At 35.0% G+C, this 18,372-nt stretch overlaps 2 protein-coding genes across 3 annotated transcripts; both read left to right on the top strand.

Annotated features, from left to right (window-relative positions):
* The first annotated feature begins 3,272 nt into the window (after nt 1-3,272).
* On the top strand, nt 3,273-11,862 carry LOC147396696 (ubiquitin carboxyl-terminal hydrolase 2-like). 2 transcript variants are annotated; one of them, XM_086451745.1, is made up of 3 exons: nt 3,273-3,430; nt 3,623-6,194; nt 6,970-9,430. In XM_086451745.1, exons 2-3 carry the CDS (start codon nt 3,664-3,666, stop codon nt 6,986-6,988), a joined length of 2,550 nt encoding a protein of 849 aa, XP_086307871.1. In that variant the 5' UTR covers nt 3,273-3,430; nt 3,623-3,663; the 3' UTR covers nt 6,989-9,430. The 2 variants fall into 2 exon arrangements, with proteins under 2 accessions (XP_086307871.1, XP_086307870.1); XM_086451744.1 differs by lacking the exon at nt 6,970-9,430 and adding an exon at nt 11,294-11,862 and having other exon boundaries at nt 3,275-3,430.
* A 1,088-nt stretch (nt 11,863-12,950) lies between these two features.
* LOC147396695 (inactive protein RESTRICTED TEV MOVEMENT 2-like) lies at nt 12,951-14,508 on the top strand. Its single transcript, XM_086450159.1, has 2 exons — nt 12,951-13,047; nt 14,096-14,508. Exons 1-2 carry the CDS (start codon nt 12,951-12,953, stop codon nt 14,506-14,508), a joined length of 510 nt encoding a protein of 169 aa, XP_086306285.1.
* Nucleotides 14,509-18,372: the final 3,864 nt, after the last annotated feature.

The following is an 18,372-nucleotide window of genomic DNA, read 5'->3' as shown; positions in this document are numbered from 1 at the left end:
TCTATTTCAACCGTAAGTAACGTACAAACTATAAGGAACAAAGAAACACCATTCAACAATTTCATGTGCTAACCAGTTTTAGTGTCTCCTATGAACACCTAAAACATTGTGAAGGGAAACCAAATGAGGATAGAAAAAGAAAAAAAAAGAGAGTAGAGGGAACGGAGAGCAAGCATAGTGAAGGCGGAGAATTGGAGAGAGAGAGAGAGAGAGAGAGAGATGTCTTCAAAGTTAGTTTAAGCGACTCGAGCCAATTTATATTCTAAATATTGCTACATCATTATATATATGCTAGTCGTGGACTTGAAAAGAGGGGACAATCAAAGATTATATGTGAACATAACTTCTTATTAAGTATCTTTTAATTTTTTGTGGTAATAATTGAATTAATAAAGTTTGGGAAATTTTATTAACACATCGAGAGACTCTTAGAACCCTCATACACTTAGGGGCACCTCTAAAAAAATAAAAAATTATTTTGGGCATTTCATGTCAAAGGAAACCTCTATTATAACCCCTTGCACTCCTGTCACCCTCCAAGGAAGAGTAGAGATCGAAAACATACATTTTCGATGAGATTTTGATTATCACTATTGAGTCTTGAAATTTTCGACATGTTGGTTCACTAGAAAAGATAATGTACGTGTAGATGAAGAACACATATAGTGAGGGGTTAGTTCGTGGGGTGCCCTTAAAATCAACACTTTTAATTTATTAATTTTTTTATTTTAAACTTTGACCCACCCTTAGGAGTTAGTGTCGTGTCAGTTTAACTTCCCATAAAGATTTTGCTCATACCAACGAATCTCTATTAGCTTGTCTAAGATTTATAGTTGTTTGCTTGGCAATACTTCAACAATTTGTAACAATGAAAAATGTATTTATTATTTTGAAGATTTAGTCTTCCAGAAAGAAATAAAAATATCTCATTTCCAAAAAGGTAAATTACTTGTCAATTGTTTCTTCATCTGTCTCTAAAGAAATGTCATTCTACACCATGAACAGACAACGATTTCATGGTCATTTGGAGAACCTTAGCTACAGTGATACATAAGGGCGGAGCTAGTAAATAGGGAAATTGCCCCACACTGTATTTTCAACTAATTACGTACCCCATTTGCCCCACTCCCTCACCTCCCTCTAATCCCTCCCCCGTCCCCCTTTCAATTTTTTGAAAATGACATTGTCTTTTGGCCGAGCCTTCTTTCATTCATTCATTGAAAATGACCTAAATATCATTTTTCTTCAACATCCCATTAAAAACCTCTTGAATTCTCCCTCAAACCATTCTTCTTCAAGTTCTTCAACTAGCACTAACCATAGTTTGCCCCCTCTATAAAAAGAATTCCTGCCTCCACCCCTGGTGACACATTTAAGGAAGAGTAATTGAGACTATTTATAATGAAATAAATTTAAAGTATATTCTCCCCAATGATAACAAAAGTTTGATAGTTCTATCAAAAGATAGTCAAAAGTTGCTTGATTGACTTATTTTGCTAATCAAGAAACTTGTACATGCATGTGGTTATCAAAGCAAAAGAAATGGTTGTTCAGGAAGGGTCCCACTGAGGATTCAAGGGTTGCTGATGATAACTCAATTAATAAAAATGAACATACTTTTTTTTTTTTTTTTTTTTAAAGATTAAAAATGAAAAAAAAAAAAAAAAAGTGAAGGCAAGAGTACAAGGGCATTAATTAATAGGTAATGCAAAAATAACTCCCTTGATAATAGATATTAAGAGACTAAAGGATGTCTGGCCAAAAACACATGTGGTCTGGATGTGGTTGACATGGTAAGTGCACGGAACATTAGATCTTTTTCCTTGTATATCCCGAAGAAAAAGATTTATGGTTCTGTGCACTTGCCATGTCAACCATGTATAGATTGAGTATGTTTTTTCAAGGCAGATTATCACGACTCTATATAATTTCATTAGAATTAGATGGGATTTTATTAATAAGTAGCAATGGGAAAAGGGTTGAGGCAATATGTAATAACTTACAATGCTACAATCAATCAACCTTGAGGTTCACAATTCTTAATCTTAAAGGTATCTTAGAAGCACCCCCCTATAAAATTGGTTATATTTGATTTATCCGCTTGCAAAATGCAAGATTAGGCTTACTCCCATTGACTATAAGTCAATGTTGTGTTTTCTTGATGATTTAATGTTGATTTTTGTTTCAAAATACTCTTTAAATACTGAAATTACTAAAGAGTGATGATTTTTGAACTCAATCTAATAGGGAGACTCAAAAACTCAATGACGTGGCATGGGTAAAGAATTATAAATTTTGTCCCTCAGGATACATAACCAACCTGACCGACCTTCCATTACAATTGTGTATCTTGAGGGTATAGTTGTGTATCCTGAGCGAAAGAGTTTATGGTTCTTTGCACATGACACACTAGTGAGTTTTTAAGTCCAACTATTAGGTTGAGTTTAAAATCATTAGTCATTACTAAATTAAAATTTGAAAAATATCAAAATTTTACTATTAAATCATCAAGAAAAAGCAATGTTGACTTACGATCATGTGGGTAAACCTAATCTTGCATTTTATAAGGGGTAAACTTAAAATCACCAATTTTAAGAGGGGTGTTTCTAAAATACCGTAATCTTAATCATAGAAAGTGCCATGTGGCTTAAGCCTTGAGAAATGAATGCATGTTGCCTAGAGCTATCAATGGACGGTCCTGATCAGATCAAGTCGATCTCGTAGTCATCTAAATCAGGTTGGATATAGAATTGATCTGATAAGCATCAGGTTGGATTCTTATTGGATTGGGTTTTTATCTCAATAGTAGGATAAAAAAAATGGATGCATTAACAATCGGATTGGGTTCAAAATGGACCAAACATGACTTGAAATCCAAATTTTCATAAACTTCACACATTTAAATAAAATTTTAATATAATCATATACATTTTCACATTTTAATGTATTAGGTACCTATCAAATGGGGACATAATTGATGAAGAACCAATCAAATAAAATATCGGATCAGATCCTTATGGAAATCCAAATCCTCAATCCCAAACCAAAAGTATCGGACAATAATCCGATCCATTGTTTGTGCTAATTGTATTTTGTTAAGAACTCAATGTGAGTAGGCAGTTAGGATCCTCGGATCAGAACTAAAAGTTTAAATAGGAGAAATCAGTCCTTAAACATATCCAATATTAACTCCGAGGATCTGTTTTTCACATTATTACAGTTTTACCCAATTAGGGTCCTACCACGATATTTTACCTCCACTTCCAGGTTCCAGCTCAGTCTCTCTTCTCTTAGAGAGGGTGGGGTGGGTGCGCACAAGCCTTAATCTGCGCATACCACTCTCCCTATTTTCAAATCTCTCTCTCTCCCAACACAGATTCAAATCGATTTAAGCATCTCTAAAGCAATCTAATTTCCTCCTATTTCCTAGGTAAGCCAACTCTTTGTTTTTTTTCTTTAGTATTTGCTATTTCTTTACTTGATAGATTGCTCAGAATCAACTTAGTATCTGCTATTTTTTTCTAATAAAATCTTGATTGTCTGGATTAGTTATTTTTGGGAATTTTTTTTTTTCAAAAGTTTGTTTAATGATTTTGTATTTTTTGGCAATTTGGGTATGAAGGTTTTGGCTTGAATGGTGTATTTGGATTGATTTAGGCAATAATGGGGAAAAAGGTTAAGAAGAAGACCCGAAATACACATAAGGAGAAGCAGGTTTCCTCTATTTCTCATGTAACCACTTCGACACCATCAAATCCACCGATTGAGGTTGTGGGTGATGGAGTTTCAGTAATAAAAGAGAGAAAACCTTGTACCCATTTTGAAAAAAGTGTTGATTTGGATAAGATCTCTTCGAAAATCGGATCACAAGAATCTGTTAGGTGTGAAGATTGTAGAGAAGGTGCTTTGGATCGAAGGGAAAGTAAGGGAAGGAGCAAACATGGAAAGAAGAAGGGAACAAGTTCAATGGATACAAAGAAGGAATCGAAATCCATATGGGTTTGTTTGGAATGCGGGCATTTTTCTTGTGGAGGTGTTGGTTTACCGACAAACCCTCAAAGCCATGCTCTCCGTCATACAAGACAAACCCGTCACCCTTGTGTGATTCAATTTGAAAATCCTCATCTTCGGTGGTGCTTCCCTTGTAATTCACTAATACCCGTCGAAAAATCTGAAGAGAATGGTGAGTATAAGGATATCTTAGTGGACACCATTAATTTGATCAAGGGGCGATTGTCGGGAGGGGGTTCAAAAGATGTTGAGGATGTCTGGTTTGGGAATGGTAATGTCGGGGATGCGACAAAGTTTGGAACTGATGAGTCGAGGGTTTTGGATAGAATGGGTGGTTATGTGGTACGCGGCTTGGTTAACCTTGGCAATACTTGTTTCTTCAATTCGGTCATGCAGAACCTCCTTGCGATGGATCCTTTGCGGGATTACTTATTAAATTTGGATTGTTCCATTGGGCCTTTGACGATGGCGTTGAAAAAACTTTTCAATGAAACAGTCCTTGAAGCAGAATCGAGAAATGCTATGAACCCCAAATCATTATTTGGGTGCATTTGTAGTAAGTGCCCCCAGTTTAGGGGATACCAACAACAGGACAGCCACGAATTGCTCCGATACTTACTTGATGGATTATGTACTGAAGAGTTAGGTGCGAAAAAATTAATGAGTTCTTCTGGGGAAGATGGGCTCACTTCAAATCCAGGTCCCACTTTTGTGGACGCGATCTTTGGTGGGCAACTATCTAGTACTGTGTGTTGTGTGGAATGTAGGCACTCCTCAGTTGTGTACGAGCCCTTTTTAGATCTCTCGCTTCCGGTTCCAATGAAGAAGTCTCCATCTAAAAAGGCCCTACCGGCTTCTCGAACGAAGAAAATGAAGCTACCTATGAAGAAGGAAGTAAAGAAAGGTGGAAAGATTCGGGGAAGGGGAAAAACCAATACGACTCCCATATTGGCTTCATGTGCGACTGGTCCATCAGAAAGCAAGGACTCTTCTTGCCTAGAATTGTCTAATGTGCCTGTTAAGGAAGAAAAAATGGCTTCATTGGATGATTTTTCATGGTTGGATTACATTGAACCTGAACCAGATGCAACATCCAACGGCCCTGATTCGGTATCTCAAAATGATGGCATCTCAAATATTCAAAGTTACAATATGTTACATGATAATACGGAATCTGAGAGTCAGGTTTGTTCCCCAAATAGGGAAACCAAACCTGATTCGGATTCTCCTTGGGGAGATGATGAACATCCTTTACAGGTTCAAAGTTCTGAAGTCCTGTTACTTCCCTATAAAGAAGACAATTCAACTACCGAGGTAGGTGAGGCGTCGTCCTCTTTTGTGGGTTGCAGCCAAGACATAGTAGACTTTGAGGGCTTTGGAGATCTATTTAATGAGCCTGAGATGGTTTCCGTACACAATCCAGAATCCTCGTCAGGGGACAAGAACTTCCAATCAAATGAGACGACAGAAACAGGTTTTTTAGCTGGAAACAGCAGTGAGTCTGATCCTGATGAAGTTGATGACACTGATGCTCCTGTTTCTATAGATAGGTGTCTGGCTTATTTCACGAAACCCGAGCTTCTTCTCTCTAATGAGCATGCCTGGCATTGTGAGAATTGTTTCAAGATTTTGCGGGGCCAGATAGTGAATTTAGATGAGGAACTTCCGAGTTCTACTACTGAACTCAGAAACTTAGATAAGGGTAATCTTGAAAGTGATATTGGTTCCTCCGTTGCTGCAGACAGCTTTGTATCACACACTGAGAGAGTTGATGATTCAAACCCAAAATACAACAATGGTGAAATCAGAAACTTAGATAAGGGTATTCTTGAAAGTGATATGGGTCACTATAAATCCAACAACCAAGGGAGTTTTCATGGGGCCTGTGATTCGTGTAGTGCAAATGAGCAAGACAGTAGTGGAAGCAATGTTGATCAAGTGCAGTGTAGACATTTCCAGATGTCGGCCAGGGTACACGAATCGGATGATTGCGAGGAAGTGGACTCTGAACGTGTTAAGGTCAAGAGGGATGCAACAAAAAGGATTCTTATCAATAGGGCACCACCGATTCTGACAATTCATCTGAAGAGATTCAGCCAAGATGCTCGTGGTCGCTCAAGTAAATTGAGTGGTCATGTTAGTTTCCAAGATACCACTAATCTTAGGCCATATATGGACCCCAGGTGCACTTTCACTCTTTCCTAGTTTTATTACCATTTACTTTCATAGTGTTTTTTTTTTTTTTATGAAAGATACTTTATAGTTTTGCATTGCACCCTTTCATGTTTCTATAGTTATTGCTAGCTATTACACTCCCTTCTTTGGAAGCTATATATCCTTGCATGTATCTCTTAAACAATTATTATTTTTGTTTTATCTTTGGTTGATACTTTACCCATTTATGTCTTTGCATTGCTTGAAACTCATGATATCAATATTAGGAAGCATCTTCGGTAGATTGAGACCACTCAATCCAAGCCTGGCCAAACTAGACATGTCTTTTTTTATTTATTTGATCGGTACTAAACTACACAAGACAAAGGCCACACACCATCTTTTGACTTAAAGTCCAGATGTAGATTTCTTCAGCAAGAACAAAATATTAATAGTCTATAAACACATTTCAACCACTTACAACATAGAAAATCATCTAAAAGGAGCCATGAAACAAGGATATCTTGAGTTTTAAGTAAAAGTATGCCCCATAGATCACAGAGAACTCCCCCCCCCCCCTCACAATAATAAAATAAAATAAAATAAAGTGATGTCTCTACTATATTTGTTAATCGATTTGAAGTCTCTTCAATCACATGTTTTTGCAACCCTACTTCTGTTCTCATTCACTTAAGTACCCTTCAAAGTCATACAAACTCAGGATTCTGTCCTTACGAAGATGTATTTTAAGATGTTCTGCAAATCTATGGTTTTTAGCTTTTAGTGGAGTTTGTCCTTTTACAGTTCTTCGTGGGAGCTTTAAATCATGTTGTCAAATACTATTTAAAATGGTATCAAGATGGCAAAGCTGGTAGAGTCTCATTTGCTGAGCTTGAAGGATGGCGACTCAGAAGTGAACTTTGTGAGGAAGAGTGATAGCAGAAGGAATCAGTCCCTTGTTTTCAAGGACATTAGGGTTATGGAGATACCATAGTGGTATAAGGAAGATTGTAGTTGGGTTGGGTACTATGATGTATTTCTTCATAATTTGCACATTTTGAGATCCTTCTCACGAAACACTTGTATCTTAATCTCCTTCCTTAACTGGAACTCCTTGCTGGTGCCTAGTGATTGACCTACCAAAGACATTGTAACACTCAAGTCAAGTAATATTCTAATAGTCTTCAACCAACAAGAATTGAATACTCTACTAGGTTGCTGCTCTTTTATTTGTAATCTTTTAACCATTTGCTTTTTTGTGTTTGGGATTCTCATTATTTGACTTCAAGCAAGTCTCTCTTTGCTTCTTGAGATCATACTTGAATTCCTTCTTTCTTGGGACTGTTTGAGTCTTTATTAGTTACTTTCTATTCCTGGTAACTAATCTGACTCTTTTTATATTACAAATTGTCTAACGCATCTGTCAGCAACTCTTTTTTAGGATTCATCCTGTGACCTCTCTAATGGCTCAGTGTCATGCACATCTAGCCATTGAACTAGAGGACAAAATCATATTTTTGTCTGCAGTGATACCAATCAATTAGATTTTTTCATCTTGTTGTTGTGTTTCTAGAGGCATTTTTAAAATGTGATTCAATTTCAGAAGGAATGCGTGTTTCATATGTAGGAGATGAGATGGGATTCTCTTCAGGGAGGATCAGTGGTGGGTTAATCTGCCTAAAAGTGTTTTGTATGGGCTTGTTAATTGTTATTGCTCTGAAATCAAAAAGGTTACTTCATGAACCTGGCTTTAGTGTTGTATGAGCTGGACTCTGGTAATAGATCCAGTGTTAAAGGTGGGCTGTTTAACTTGGTTGAAATATTAAAAGAGATGATATTAGGGGCAAAGTGGTTGCCAATTGGGTTAAAAAATGGCTATAAACAGTCTGAAATTGGAATGGAAAACAGCATAATACTCAATAATTAATTGATTGAAGTCTCCCCTTTATCCCGATTTCCAATTGATTGGAGTCGCACCAATTGGTGCAAAGAAGTCCCATCATTGTTGAAACACAACAGCATAGCAGTCAATCAGAAGTCTTGACACAGGAGCTGTTCACAAACATCCTAGGTTGAAATCCGGTCTTTAGTGGGCTCTTTCGGACCTTATGATCAAGTCCTTGACTCATACGAAATCTATTTTTCAGGCCTATAGTCCATCCCAATTTAAAGCCTGATAGAACAAGGCCCAAAAAAGTTTATCCTGTTATGGGGTTGCTGGTGTTGCTCAGAACCTCTAATTGGAGGAGTTTTTGCACTGTTCTTCTGTACAAATTATGTGTTTTTATGCTGTTTGAATGAAGCTCAGATATTGGTCCTCTAGTTTGTCATGTAAGTTTAGTAGTTAGTTCTATTTATTTTAAGTTTCTGCTTTTATTGATTTATCATGCCATGTCTCAAATTTAGAGTTTTTATTTTAAAGATGATTTTATTAATTAATAAGTCTCAGAATTTAAGTATTTTAAACGGTTAGGAATTTCCATTTTTTTTTTTCAATTAGAAAGCTGATTTGTTCAAGTACAACTGTAGGGGATATCCCATACCCTTGCAATTAGAATTATTTTCTTGTATGACCCTTGGAATAGTTGCTTCAAATTGAAACCCTCTTGTCTTGCATTAGCCATTAAGTTGAGTTCCAAAATCTATCTATCTTGAACAAATATTCATTTGGGATGGAAATCATTGAAGACAATATAGTCCTTATTATGGACCCCTAGATCTTAGCAATGACCTTGTCAACACTTTCTACTAAGTTTGTAAGTCTGAAATTTCTCAAAGAAACCACACTTTTTTTTTTTCTTGGATCAATATAATGAAAGGGGTTACTTATCAAAAAAAATATAATGAAAGGGGTTGTGTTTCTCCAAGCCAAGAATTACCTTGATGGAACTCATTAATTACCTCCAACTTGAAGATTTCTTCCCCTAAAATGTTCCAATAGGCAAGGATTCCTGTCTTATACCAAATCATTCAAGACCTTTTTCATATCTCCCTCTTCTTCAAATGGCCTTTCAAGACAATCCTCTAGTTGTGGACAATTGGTTGAACTCAAAGCCGCCAAGAGTTCTCAATTGGTTGCATGACCATCCTCACAACACCATGAACTCCAATAATGTTTGGACTGTTTATTTTAATGAAGACATAGTAAGGTGCATTAAATAATCAGATTCATCGAAGAGCCTTGATCATCCTCAGCCTTTTAAGTTTAAGTCCTTCAATATCAATGGAGTGATCTTGATTTCAACAACTGACAGGAGCGGAGCCAGGATTTTGCCCATGTGGGGGCCACTGAGAGTAGAATTTTTTTTTTTTTTTTTTTTTTTTTTTTGGGGGGGGGGGGGTAAGAGTGAAAAAAAAAATAGTTGTGGGGGGCAACTAAGAGTGGAAAAAAAAATTTATGGGGGCAATAGTGGCAGATTTTTTTATCCGCAGCTGAAATCTGTCGCAATAGCTCACTAATTAATAGACTTTGAAAATTTTTGTGGGGGCAAGTGCCCCCACAGTCCCAAGTGTAAATTCCGCCTCTGACAACTGATAAGAGTATCTTCAAAAACCTGTGAGAAATGTTCAACCTCCAATTTTTCTTTTGAAGGGGTTAGAATTGGTATGCTTTCTGGTTATCGAAAGAAAAAAAAGAAGAAGAAAGAATAAGTATGCTTTCTTGGTCTATAAAAGATTTCATCAAGACACTCAATTGGGAAGCTAGTGATGCAGCTTCTCTTGAGGAGAAACTAATTGATTCATCTTCTGTTGAAGATAAGCCATATAAACTACAAATTGATCAATGCTACTTATAGCTTCATGGACTCCTTGTTCTTCACCATTGTTGCACAATTTAGAAACTCAGGTTTTTGCAGTGATAACAAAATTGTTCACATTGATACCTAAATTGATGTTGGACAAGATCTCTCTATAGACGACAATTTTATGCTATATAAATAAGACATTTGATGTGATTGGAAATCTTGACTTTTTAATGCTGAAATTATATTACTAATTTTTTGCAGCAGGAGTCACTCGATACTTATTTTATTTTGTGACTGTGTACCCTTTTGAGAAGCCTCTAACGCCTCCATTTAGTTCTGTCAAGAAACTTATCTGATTACCTTTCTAACTAGTTCCAGATAGCTCACCTGGATATAGCTCATTTTGTAAAGCAAATTGTGCTGGTTGTTAGAACTTTTTTAATTCTGTAAAATGGACTTGATATTGCATGTCAGGATATGATTGGGTCTTAATGTAGGACAGCCTAGATTTATTCAATTCTAAGGTTGTTCTACTGTGGTTTTGGTATCAAGGACAAACCTGGAATAGAGTGACACCTAGAGATGGTATTGGAAGTCAAGACCACATGTGATAACAAAAATAACTCCACACCCAACAAATTGCAACCTAAATAATTACAAATTAGTGTTGGCTTGATTTGTGTTCCACATTTGGTATATTGCTCATGTTACATTTGGAAATATTATAGTGATCTATAGTTGGATTTTGAACATAATTTATCGTCAATAAACATAATATCTTAATTCCTGGTAAGCATGCAGAAGAGCGAACCACATTTCTTGGGTCCTTCCTTAGGACATCTCAGATCAAGAATCAATTGACGAGATGATTGCGACCATTCCATGGATGAAGGGTTGGTAAGATTGCGTGGGAAAATCAGTAGGAAAATGGTTTTCTTGGGAAAATGCGATTTGTAGGTGTACGATAGTGCATTTTCACCGGAAAATCATTTTCCCACAAGAAAAATATTTTCCCATCTTGACAGGAAAGTATTTTCCAACCCAACTCCCTAGGAAAATGATTTTTTTCCCCTCGGTGGGAAATCTCCACCCTCGAAAATAAAAGCCAACTCTTCTTTTGACAATTTCCTTAGTGCAATCTAACATCTACAAACATCTTACGAGGAAATTCATTTCCTCAGGAGCATTTTGTAAGAAATTGATATACACACCCCAAACTTTCTTAATTTTGACGAGTTTTGACAGGGATATCCCTTCGTCAGTACCTGTCGAATGGTGTGTCCAATTCCTTGATATCCCATGCATGTGTGCTTTCCTGCCTGGCTGCATGAAATATCTCTTATGTCGGCAACTTACAGGTTATATGATTTGGTCTTTTGCAGGTCTATTGAGAAAGATAAATATGAGTATCGTCTAGTTGGGGTTGTGGAGCACTCAGGAACCATGAGAGGAGGTCACTATGTTGCATATGTGAGAGGGGAGAAAAGCAGAGGGAAGACCGAGAACGAATCCACTTGGTTCTACGCTAGCGACGCCCATGTGCATGAGGTTTCTCTCGCAGAAGTTCTCCGGTGTGAGGCATACATCTTATTTTATGAAAAAATTTAGAAATCTTTTAGCTTTATTATGACCCTTTTAGTGATGCTTAATTTGAGGTTCACAAAGAAGAAGAGAAAGAGCAGGGGATGAGTAGAAGAGTTAGTGTGTAATTGTTTAGAGGATGATTCAAAGCCAGTTTTATCTGTCAAAGATGTAAAACTGAGGTGAGTTCCACTCCCCCCATCCTCTGTTGAGAAAGAGGGGTTTCTTATTTTTTATTTATTTTTCTTTTTTATCATTTAATCTTTTTCTGAAAATACCTTAAGTTTTGAAGGTAGAATCTGTATTATGGGTTGTGAGTTATACCCATTTTTTTTTTCATATATCATTAACAATTTCATGTGTTCCTCAATGGTTTTGCTAATCCCCTAAATACCAAAAGATTGATGTTACCTTTGAAACACTTTTTGGGCCCACAAACTCCATGGGTGGGCTTTTTCTATACCTACAAACATACAATTATCTTTGATCAATGGCTTCTACTAATTAAAGCCTAGAAGGTAAAGAAAGATGGTATCACTTTATTTACATATCAAGCATGCTGTTTAATTTCATTAATTAAATATTTTTTTAAGTAAAAAATAAAATGTCAATTAATGTATACTATGATGCCCATAAATATATGGGAAAACTGCATAATAGACCCCACCCATTTAGGGTTTTCTGGCTAATGTTAAATGACTCCTAATCTTTGTAAACTTTTTTCAACTAAATGCTCTGATTTGGAAAAAATAATATAATATATCATTGATGACCCAAAATACGTCCCTTGTACAACTGTTTCTCTTTCCTTACCTGAGATTTTCGGCGACAATTACTATAACATTGACTATTTTTATCGACAAATGATAAAGATCTTTGTCGGGGTGGGGTACCCAATGATATAAAACAACTCAAACAAATGGTTTGATATATAATTAAATGTTAGTTATTAAAGACTTACTACTAAAAATAATTTGTTTTCATAATAAAAATTTGTCTTCCCCTTTAGGGTCTGGTATGTTATATGGAGGCCTATCAACCGATAATTGATGGATGGCTGATTATCTCAATCTGAAATTTTTTTTACTACATCGAAGTGTTATTAGTAAAAAAAATTAAGGTGGCAATAAAAGCTCTCAAAGATTAAATAAAATCAAATTACTAATCAAAATAGGATCAATGAGTTTGCTTCATGAAGGGGTGATCGCTGTTATGTGAGAAGGAATATCTCAGGATGGAAAGCAACTCAAAGTCTCAAACTCTAAGTTATTACAAAGGAATAATTCTCAAAAAAGATAACACATAATACGCTCTTCAACATGTTTGCACATACCCTTACATATACATAACCATCAGATGCCATCTTCATATCCATTCTAAGATTTTGGACTGAAAACTTGTGACTTAAAAAGAAGGAAACAAAGAGATTTTCGCCCCCTTTTCTTTCGTATGGATTCGATGATTGGAACAGCTCTTGAACGTTCTTACGAAGATTTCCAACCCTCAGCCAACTGGGTAAAGGAGGAAGCAAATACTCTAGAGGTCCATCTCCCTGGTACGTTCCTATTTCTATTTTTCTTTTGTTTTTAAATTTTTTTGAATAATTTTGAGGTATTCCTCAAGGTTTTGATGAAAATTAGAGATACCCGGAGTTTCAAACTAATGACATAATATCATTATCGACAACAAAATTGTCCATGTTATGAGTGAAATCATAGTGGTTCGTTGGTTTAAATTTGGGTTTGATGTTTGCGGTGCTCCAACGCAGAAGTTAGAACGAACCCAATTCGTAGAGATGGAAAGAAATAACTTGTTTCTTAATTTACTTGAGTTTTGCATGGTTGGTATATAATTCAAACATGCAAATTGTAAGATCAACCATGACGATAGAAAATTCTAGATTTGCTTCTATTTTATGAATATACATGAAGAATGAGGAAGATTAAGAGGAGCCCATAGTCCCATGCAATGAAAAAATATCAATGATTTGGAATATATGGGTGTGAATTGGAATGGATGGGATCGTAAATTGTTTAGTATGAGTTAGTTATATTCCACGAACCCAATATGACCCGTATCACAAACTTATTAGTTTATTTCCTCTTCGCGGTTTGATCTAGTAAGAAGGAATTTGGTAACAATTGGTTCCATAACTCAAATTATTTATTTATTTTATAAAATAAAAAAAACCATTATATTCCTATTCCCTCTCGGTGCGGTAGCGAGTTGACTATTCCAAGTTTTAGAGTTGGCTCAAAAGAGTTTTATGGTTGAGTCAAATCAAAATTCAATCTAGTCAAGTCAACTTGACCATGAGTTTTAAACCATGGGTTAACATGTTGAGTCGGATTGAAACTTGATCGAGTCGATTCGGATCAATTAAATTTAGAGTGCATTGGCTTCAAACTCATCTAGTCAGTTAAAAAAATGCACTGAGACAGAACAGGAACTCGGCCGAGTTATTCAGAGATATATAATAAATTTATAATTTTATTTAACTCATTTGAACTGGCTCATGAATTTTCGAGTTAATTTTAATACCATTGGTGTAGTGAAACATCTATAGCCCATCATTTTCATCAAATTCTTATTATTTTGTGTAGAATTCAGTAAGGAACAACTCAAGGTTCAAATTGACAATCTTTGTAACATGAAGATAAGGGGAGAAAGACCACTAAAGGATAATCAATGGAGCCGTTTCTGCTTAAGTTTTCGGATTCCAAACAACACGAAAATCAATGAAATTCATGCGAAGTTCATCAGTGGAGTTTTGTACATTAGATTACCAAAGACAATCACTCAAAATCAACCACCACAAGAAGCTCAAAAAATTGGAACTCATGAGACAAAGTTGGAGAAAAATGAAAAGCCCATTGTTGTAGGGAAGCTTAATGGGTTGAAGAAGACAAGAAAGGTGGCTGTGAATGTTGCACTTGGAATTATTTTAATGGTAGTTCTTGGAGTTTGTGTAGTTTATAAAGTTGGGTATTTTTCAGAGGAAGGTCATGGAAACTAGAAATTGTACTTGTATATTTCATTTGATATCAAAAAAGTTCTCCATTGTTTTTATATTGTAAATTAATGTTGATGTTTGTTTACTATTCAACATTTGTAAATTATATATAATTTTTATGTATCATTTAAGAAAGGGTTTTTTATCAAAACGGTTTTACTATTTTGCAAAAATTATTGAACCAGTCATTTTTAATATTTACCGAAATGGGTACATACCCCTTTTTGTAATTATTATTTTACGAAAATGATTGCCTGATGAAGGGTCACATTTGCTTATTTAATTACCTTTCTTGTGAACTTACATTCAGCTCAAGGGTATAAAGGTAATTTTCAAATAGTAATTTTAAAATCCAGTATATAGCCATTTTCATAAATATTACAAGAGTAGAACTGATTCAGTATTTTTCCCCTTTTAATAAAGCTGTTTAGGCATAAAATCAAAATAATTATGATGTGGGAGTGGGGCCCCCGACCTAAAAAAAAATTAATACTCATTTGGTGATGTTTCCTTGAACATTTAATTATCCCACACCAAGTTCTTTGAGTAAATTAGGTCTGCATGATGTTGACTCTTTGTGAAATGGGGTGTTGGGCTGTCAATGGATCGGATCAAGGTCAATTTGGTACCGATCCAATAAAGGTCAGATCGAATTCAGGATTGATCCAATAAGTATTGGATCGAGCCCTTATTAGATCGGATTGTTTTATCGGATCTCAATATTAAATTTGATCCATTAACAATCGGGTTGGATCCGAATCGGGCTAAAGCTGATTTTATATATAAATTTTATGTATCTTAACAAATATATAATATAATTTATATAATTTCTGACATATTAAAGAATTGGAACGTGATTGATCTAGATCCGACCCAAAACATATCGGATTGGATCCTTACTAGAATCCAAAACATAGATCTAGACCTTAAGTTATCAAATCGAAAATGATTGGATTTTGGATCTGATCTGATCCATTGACAGCGAAGTGAATTATAAATAGTATAGGAACAATTTCCAATGAAGCTAAGTCCCCAAGTTATATGGAAATGGGGTGAATTATATACAATAAATAGCTTCGCAAAGGCATGATTGGTAGTGTTTTGGTACATGCTCGATAATGTTAGGAGTCGTCCTGGAGTGACTGCGTAGGACACTTAACAAAATTGGGTGTCCATTGTCGTGTATGCTTTTCACTAGTATTTCGAGGAAAAACATCTATGGTTCCATGCATGCCTCCACACCAACTCAGTGTCTAACGCAATGTCATGCACAATTACTTTAGTGTTTTCCTAATGTTAAATGATGAAAAGCACCAAAGGGTGTCATGGAAGCCTTTACGAAGTTGATGTTGGGGGGTGTAATTATTTAGTTAGAATTGCTTCATGTCCGTGGCACCAAGCACGAGTCAAGTGAGCTACGAAACATCAACAAAAGTGCTACAAGAATGAGTCAATTACCTTCTTTAAGGAGACATATATAGAGTTTGGTGAATATTGTGATTTTATAAATGGGTTGGGATCCATTGACTTCGAAGAATGACTCACGACCCCAACCCTTTAAACACAAAATCCAATGGTTGAGACTTATGAGTATCTTGATAACACAAATCTTGGAGATACTTATCCCAATAATAAATCTCAACCATTAGATTTTGTATTTGAAGAGTTGGGATCATGTGTTTTTTTCATGAGTCATTCTTAGGAGTCAAGGATCCCGACCCTTTATAAATTCTCCAATAGGATGAAATACTTTGGCATAATAAATGAATATTTCTATAAGACAAAATTCAACCAGTTGCATGTGGTATTTTTCATGACTACTCTAATAATATTCTCATGTATTCGTAACGAGTTCGCTTTTGTATTGAGAAAGGTGTCTTAGATCCAACTAAATTACTCGAATAACACAGTTGATGAGTGTCTTACAAATTTCCCCAGGCATAGAATGAAATCACACCTTTGAAAGTCCCTAGGTCCTTGGGAGACATGTTCTCATTTAGGGGAATTGGTGAAAGACTATTGATAAATTGATGCTCTTTGTACACTCTCTAACATGGCATGTGAACAGAACCATAGATCTTTTCCTTGTGTATTCTGATAAAAAATATCTATGGTTCTATGTATTATTGTAAGATTTTAAGCATACAAATCTTTAACATAACCTTTCAACTATAATTTTCAATAAGATCTAAAATCAATTACATATCTCAAGAATATTATTCATGTAATTGAGAATTAAGTTAGGGTACTTACCTTATGCCATAATCCAATCGTTAATTCAAGAAACGTTGGAGGTATGCCTTTGCAATCCACGTTTTTGACTAATTACTCGAATCCCAATCATTTAATTCCTTAGTTCTAGACTCACCTTCTTCATTTCTCTATATGGATCGGCTAGGGTTCTAATGATTGATGGATATCACTATTTCAGAACTCTCTCTTTTATGTGTGTTTTCCACTCAACATTATGGGGTTACCAATCCTCTTTTATAGATGGAGATTGAGGGCTTAGAGTTCCCCTTTTAGTAAGATTTATATCCATCAAGATTTCCTATTAATCTTAAAAGAGTACTTTTTAATTCCAACAATATTGGGAATCCCTTTTAATATTGATATCTATTATTATTATTATAGAATTTGTGTGCAAGGGCCACACGATATTGAATTCTAATATTTTCCATTTGTGCCATTAGACTAATTGTGCTAAAGTGAATTTTTAAAACATTTTGAAAAGACTCAATTTGGAATTGTATAAAAAAAAAATATTTTTACATGTGATCACGAATTTAAAAATTTGTCAATATTCCTAATATTAAATTAGATTCTATAATGTCATATTTCGATTATATACTAATGTGAGTAATGGCGGTTGTATGTCATTTAAACTACACTTCCTTCCATATACTACACCATCATACCTTTTCTGATATAGCCTTTAATTGTGTCCATTTCATTTGTCTTATCAAGACATTTTCTGTGTTACTTAAATTCAAACAAAATATGTATAATATAAATGAAAATGAAAAATAAGCAGAAACAAACTTTATTTACTACTAATATTAATGTCAATTACATAACCACTTCAGAATAATCTATTCTAAATACATAAAAAAATTTCCAAAAGACCCATCGTGATAACATATTCTTTGTAATCCCTAGGTGATATTCTATTTGTCAATGGATCAGCTATCATTTGAGTGGTACTAATGTTCTCTACTAACACTAACTGTTTTTGGACTCTTTCTTTAACCATCAAGTACTTGACCTCTATGAATACTTCAAAATTATTTAAGTTTTACAGTTTTATTTGTTATGTTGAGGATATGATCTTGTATTCCTCGCGTCCCATTGTACTTCATAGTCATCAACTCAACTATCAGAGTGCTTGTAAATAATTTATCAACAAACTTAAATTTTTCTTCTATATTCTTCAAATACTCCTATGCACTGTCAATCGGAGGTAGGGATGTCTTGATGTTGTTAGCGATCACCACCTTTATAAACATCAATCTAAACATATTTGATATTTTCCAAGTGAAAAACAAGTTCTCTTGCTCTATCGTACTGCTCTTAGTGAGGTCTACAGGTTTTGTAGAAATGAATGTTAGGTCAAGATCATGAACACCTAGAGTAAATTGGATATGTTCATATCGAAGAATTGGATTAGGTAAATATTAGAACGGTAAATGCATAAAAATACAATAAACTGAAAACTGAAATAGAATAATGATAATGCTTTAAGAAGTGCTTTGAGTTTTATTTAATAATGATGAACTCATTAATATCACATAAATTTACCCTTTGGGTTAAACTAAACATATTTATTGTTCACTCGTTTTAGGGTAATGATTAATTTATTTATCCTAT

Source organism: Akebia trifoliata, chromosome 8, assembly GCF_017979445.1.
Source record: "Akebia trifoliata isolate Shusen 1 chromosome 8, ASM1797944v1, whole genome shotgun sequence".
In the NCBI taxonomy this organism is placed as follows: domain Eukaryota; kingdom Viridiplantae; phylum Streptophyta; class Magnoliopsida; order Ranunculales; family Lardizabalaceae; genus Akebia; species Akebia trifoliata.
This window is presented reverse-complemented; position numbering and strand designations above follow the sequence as displayed.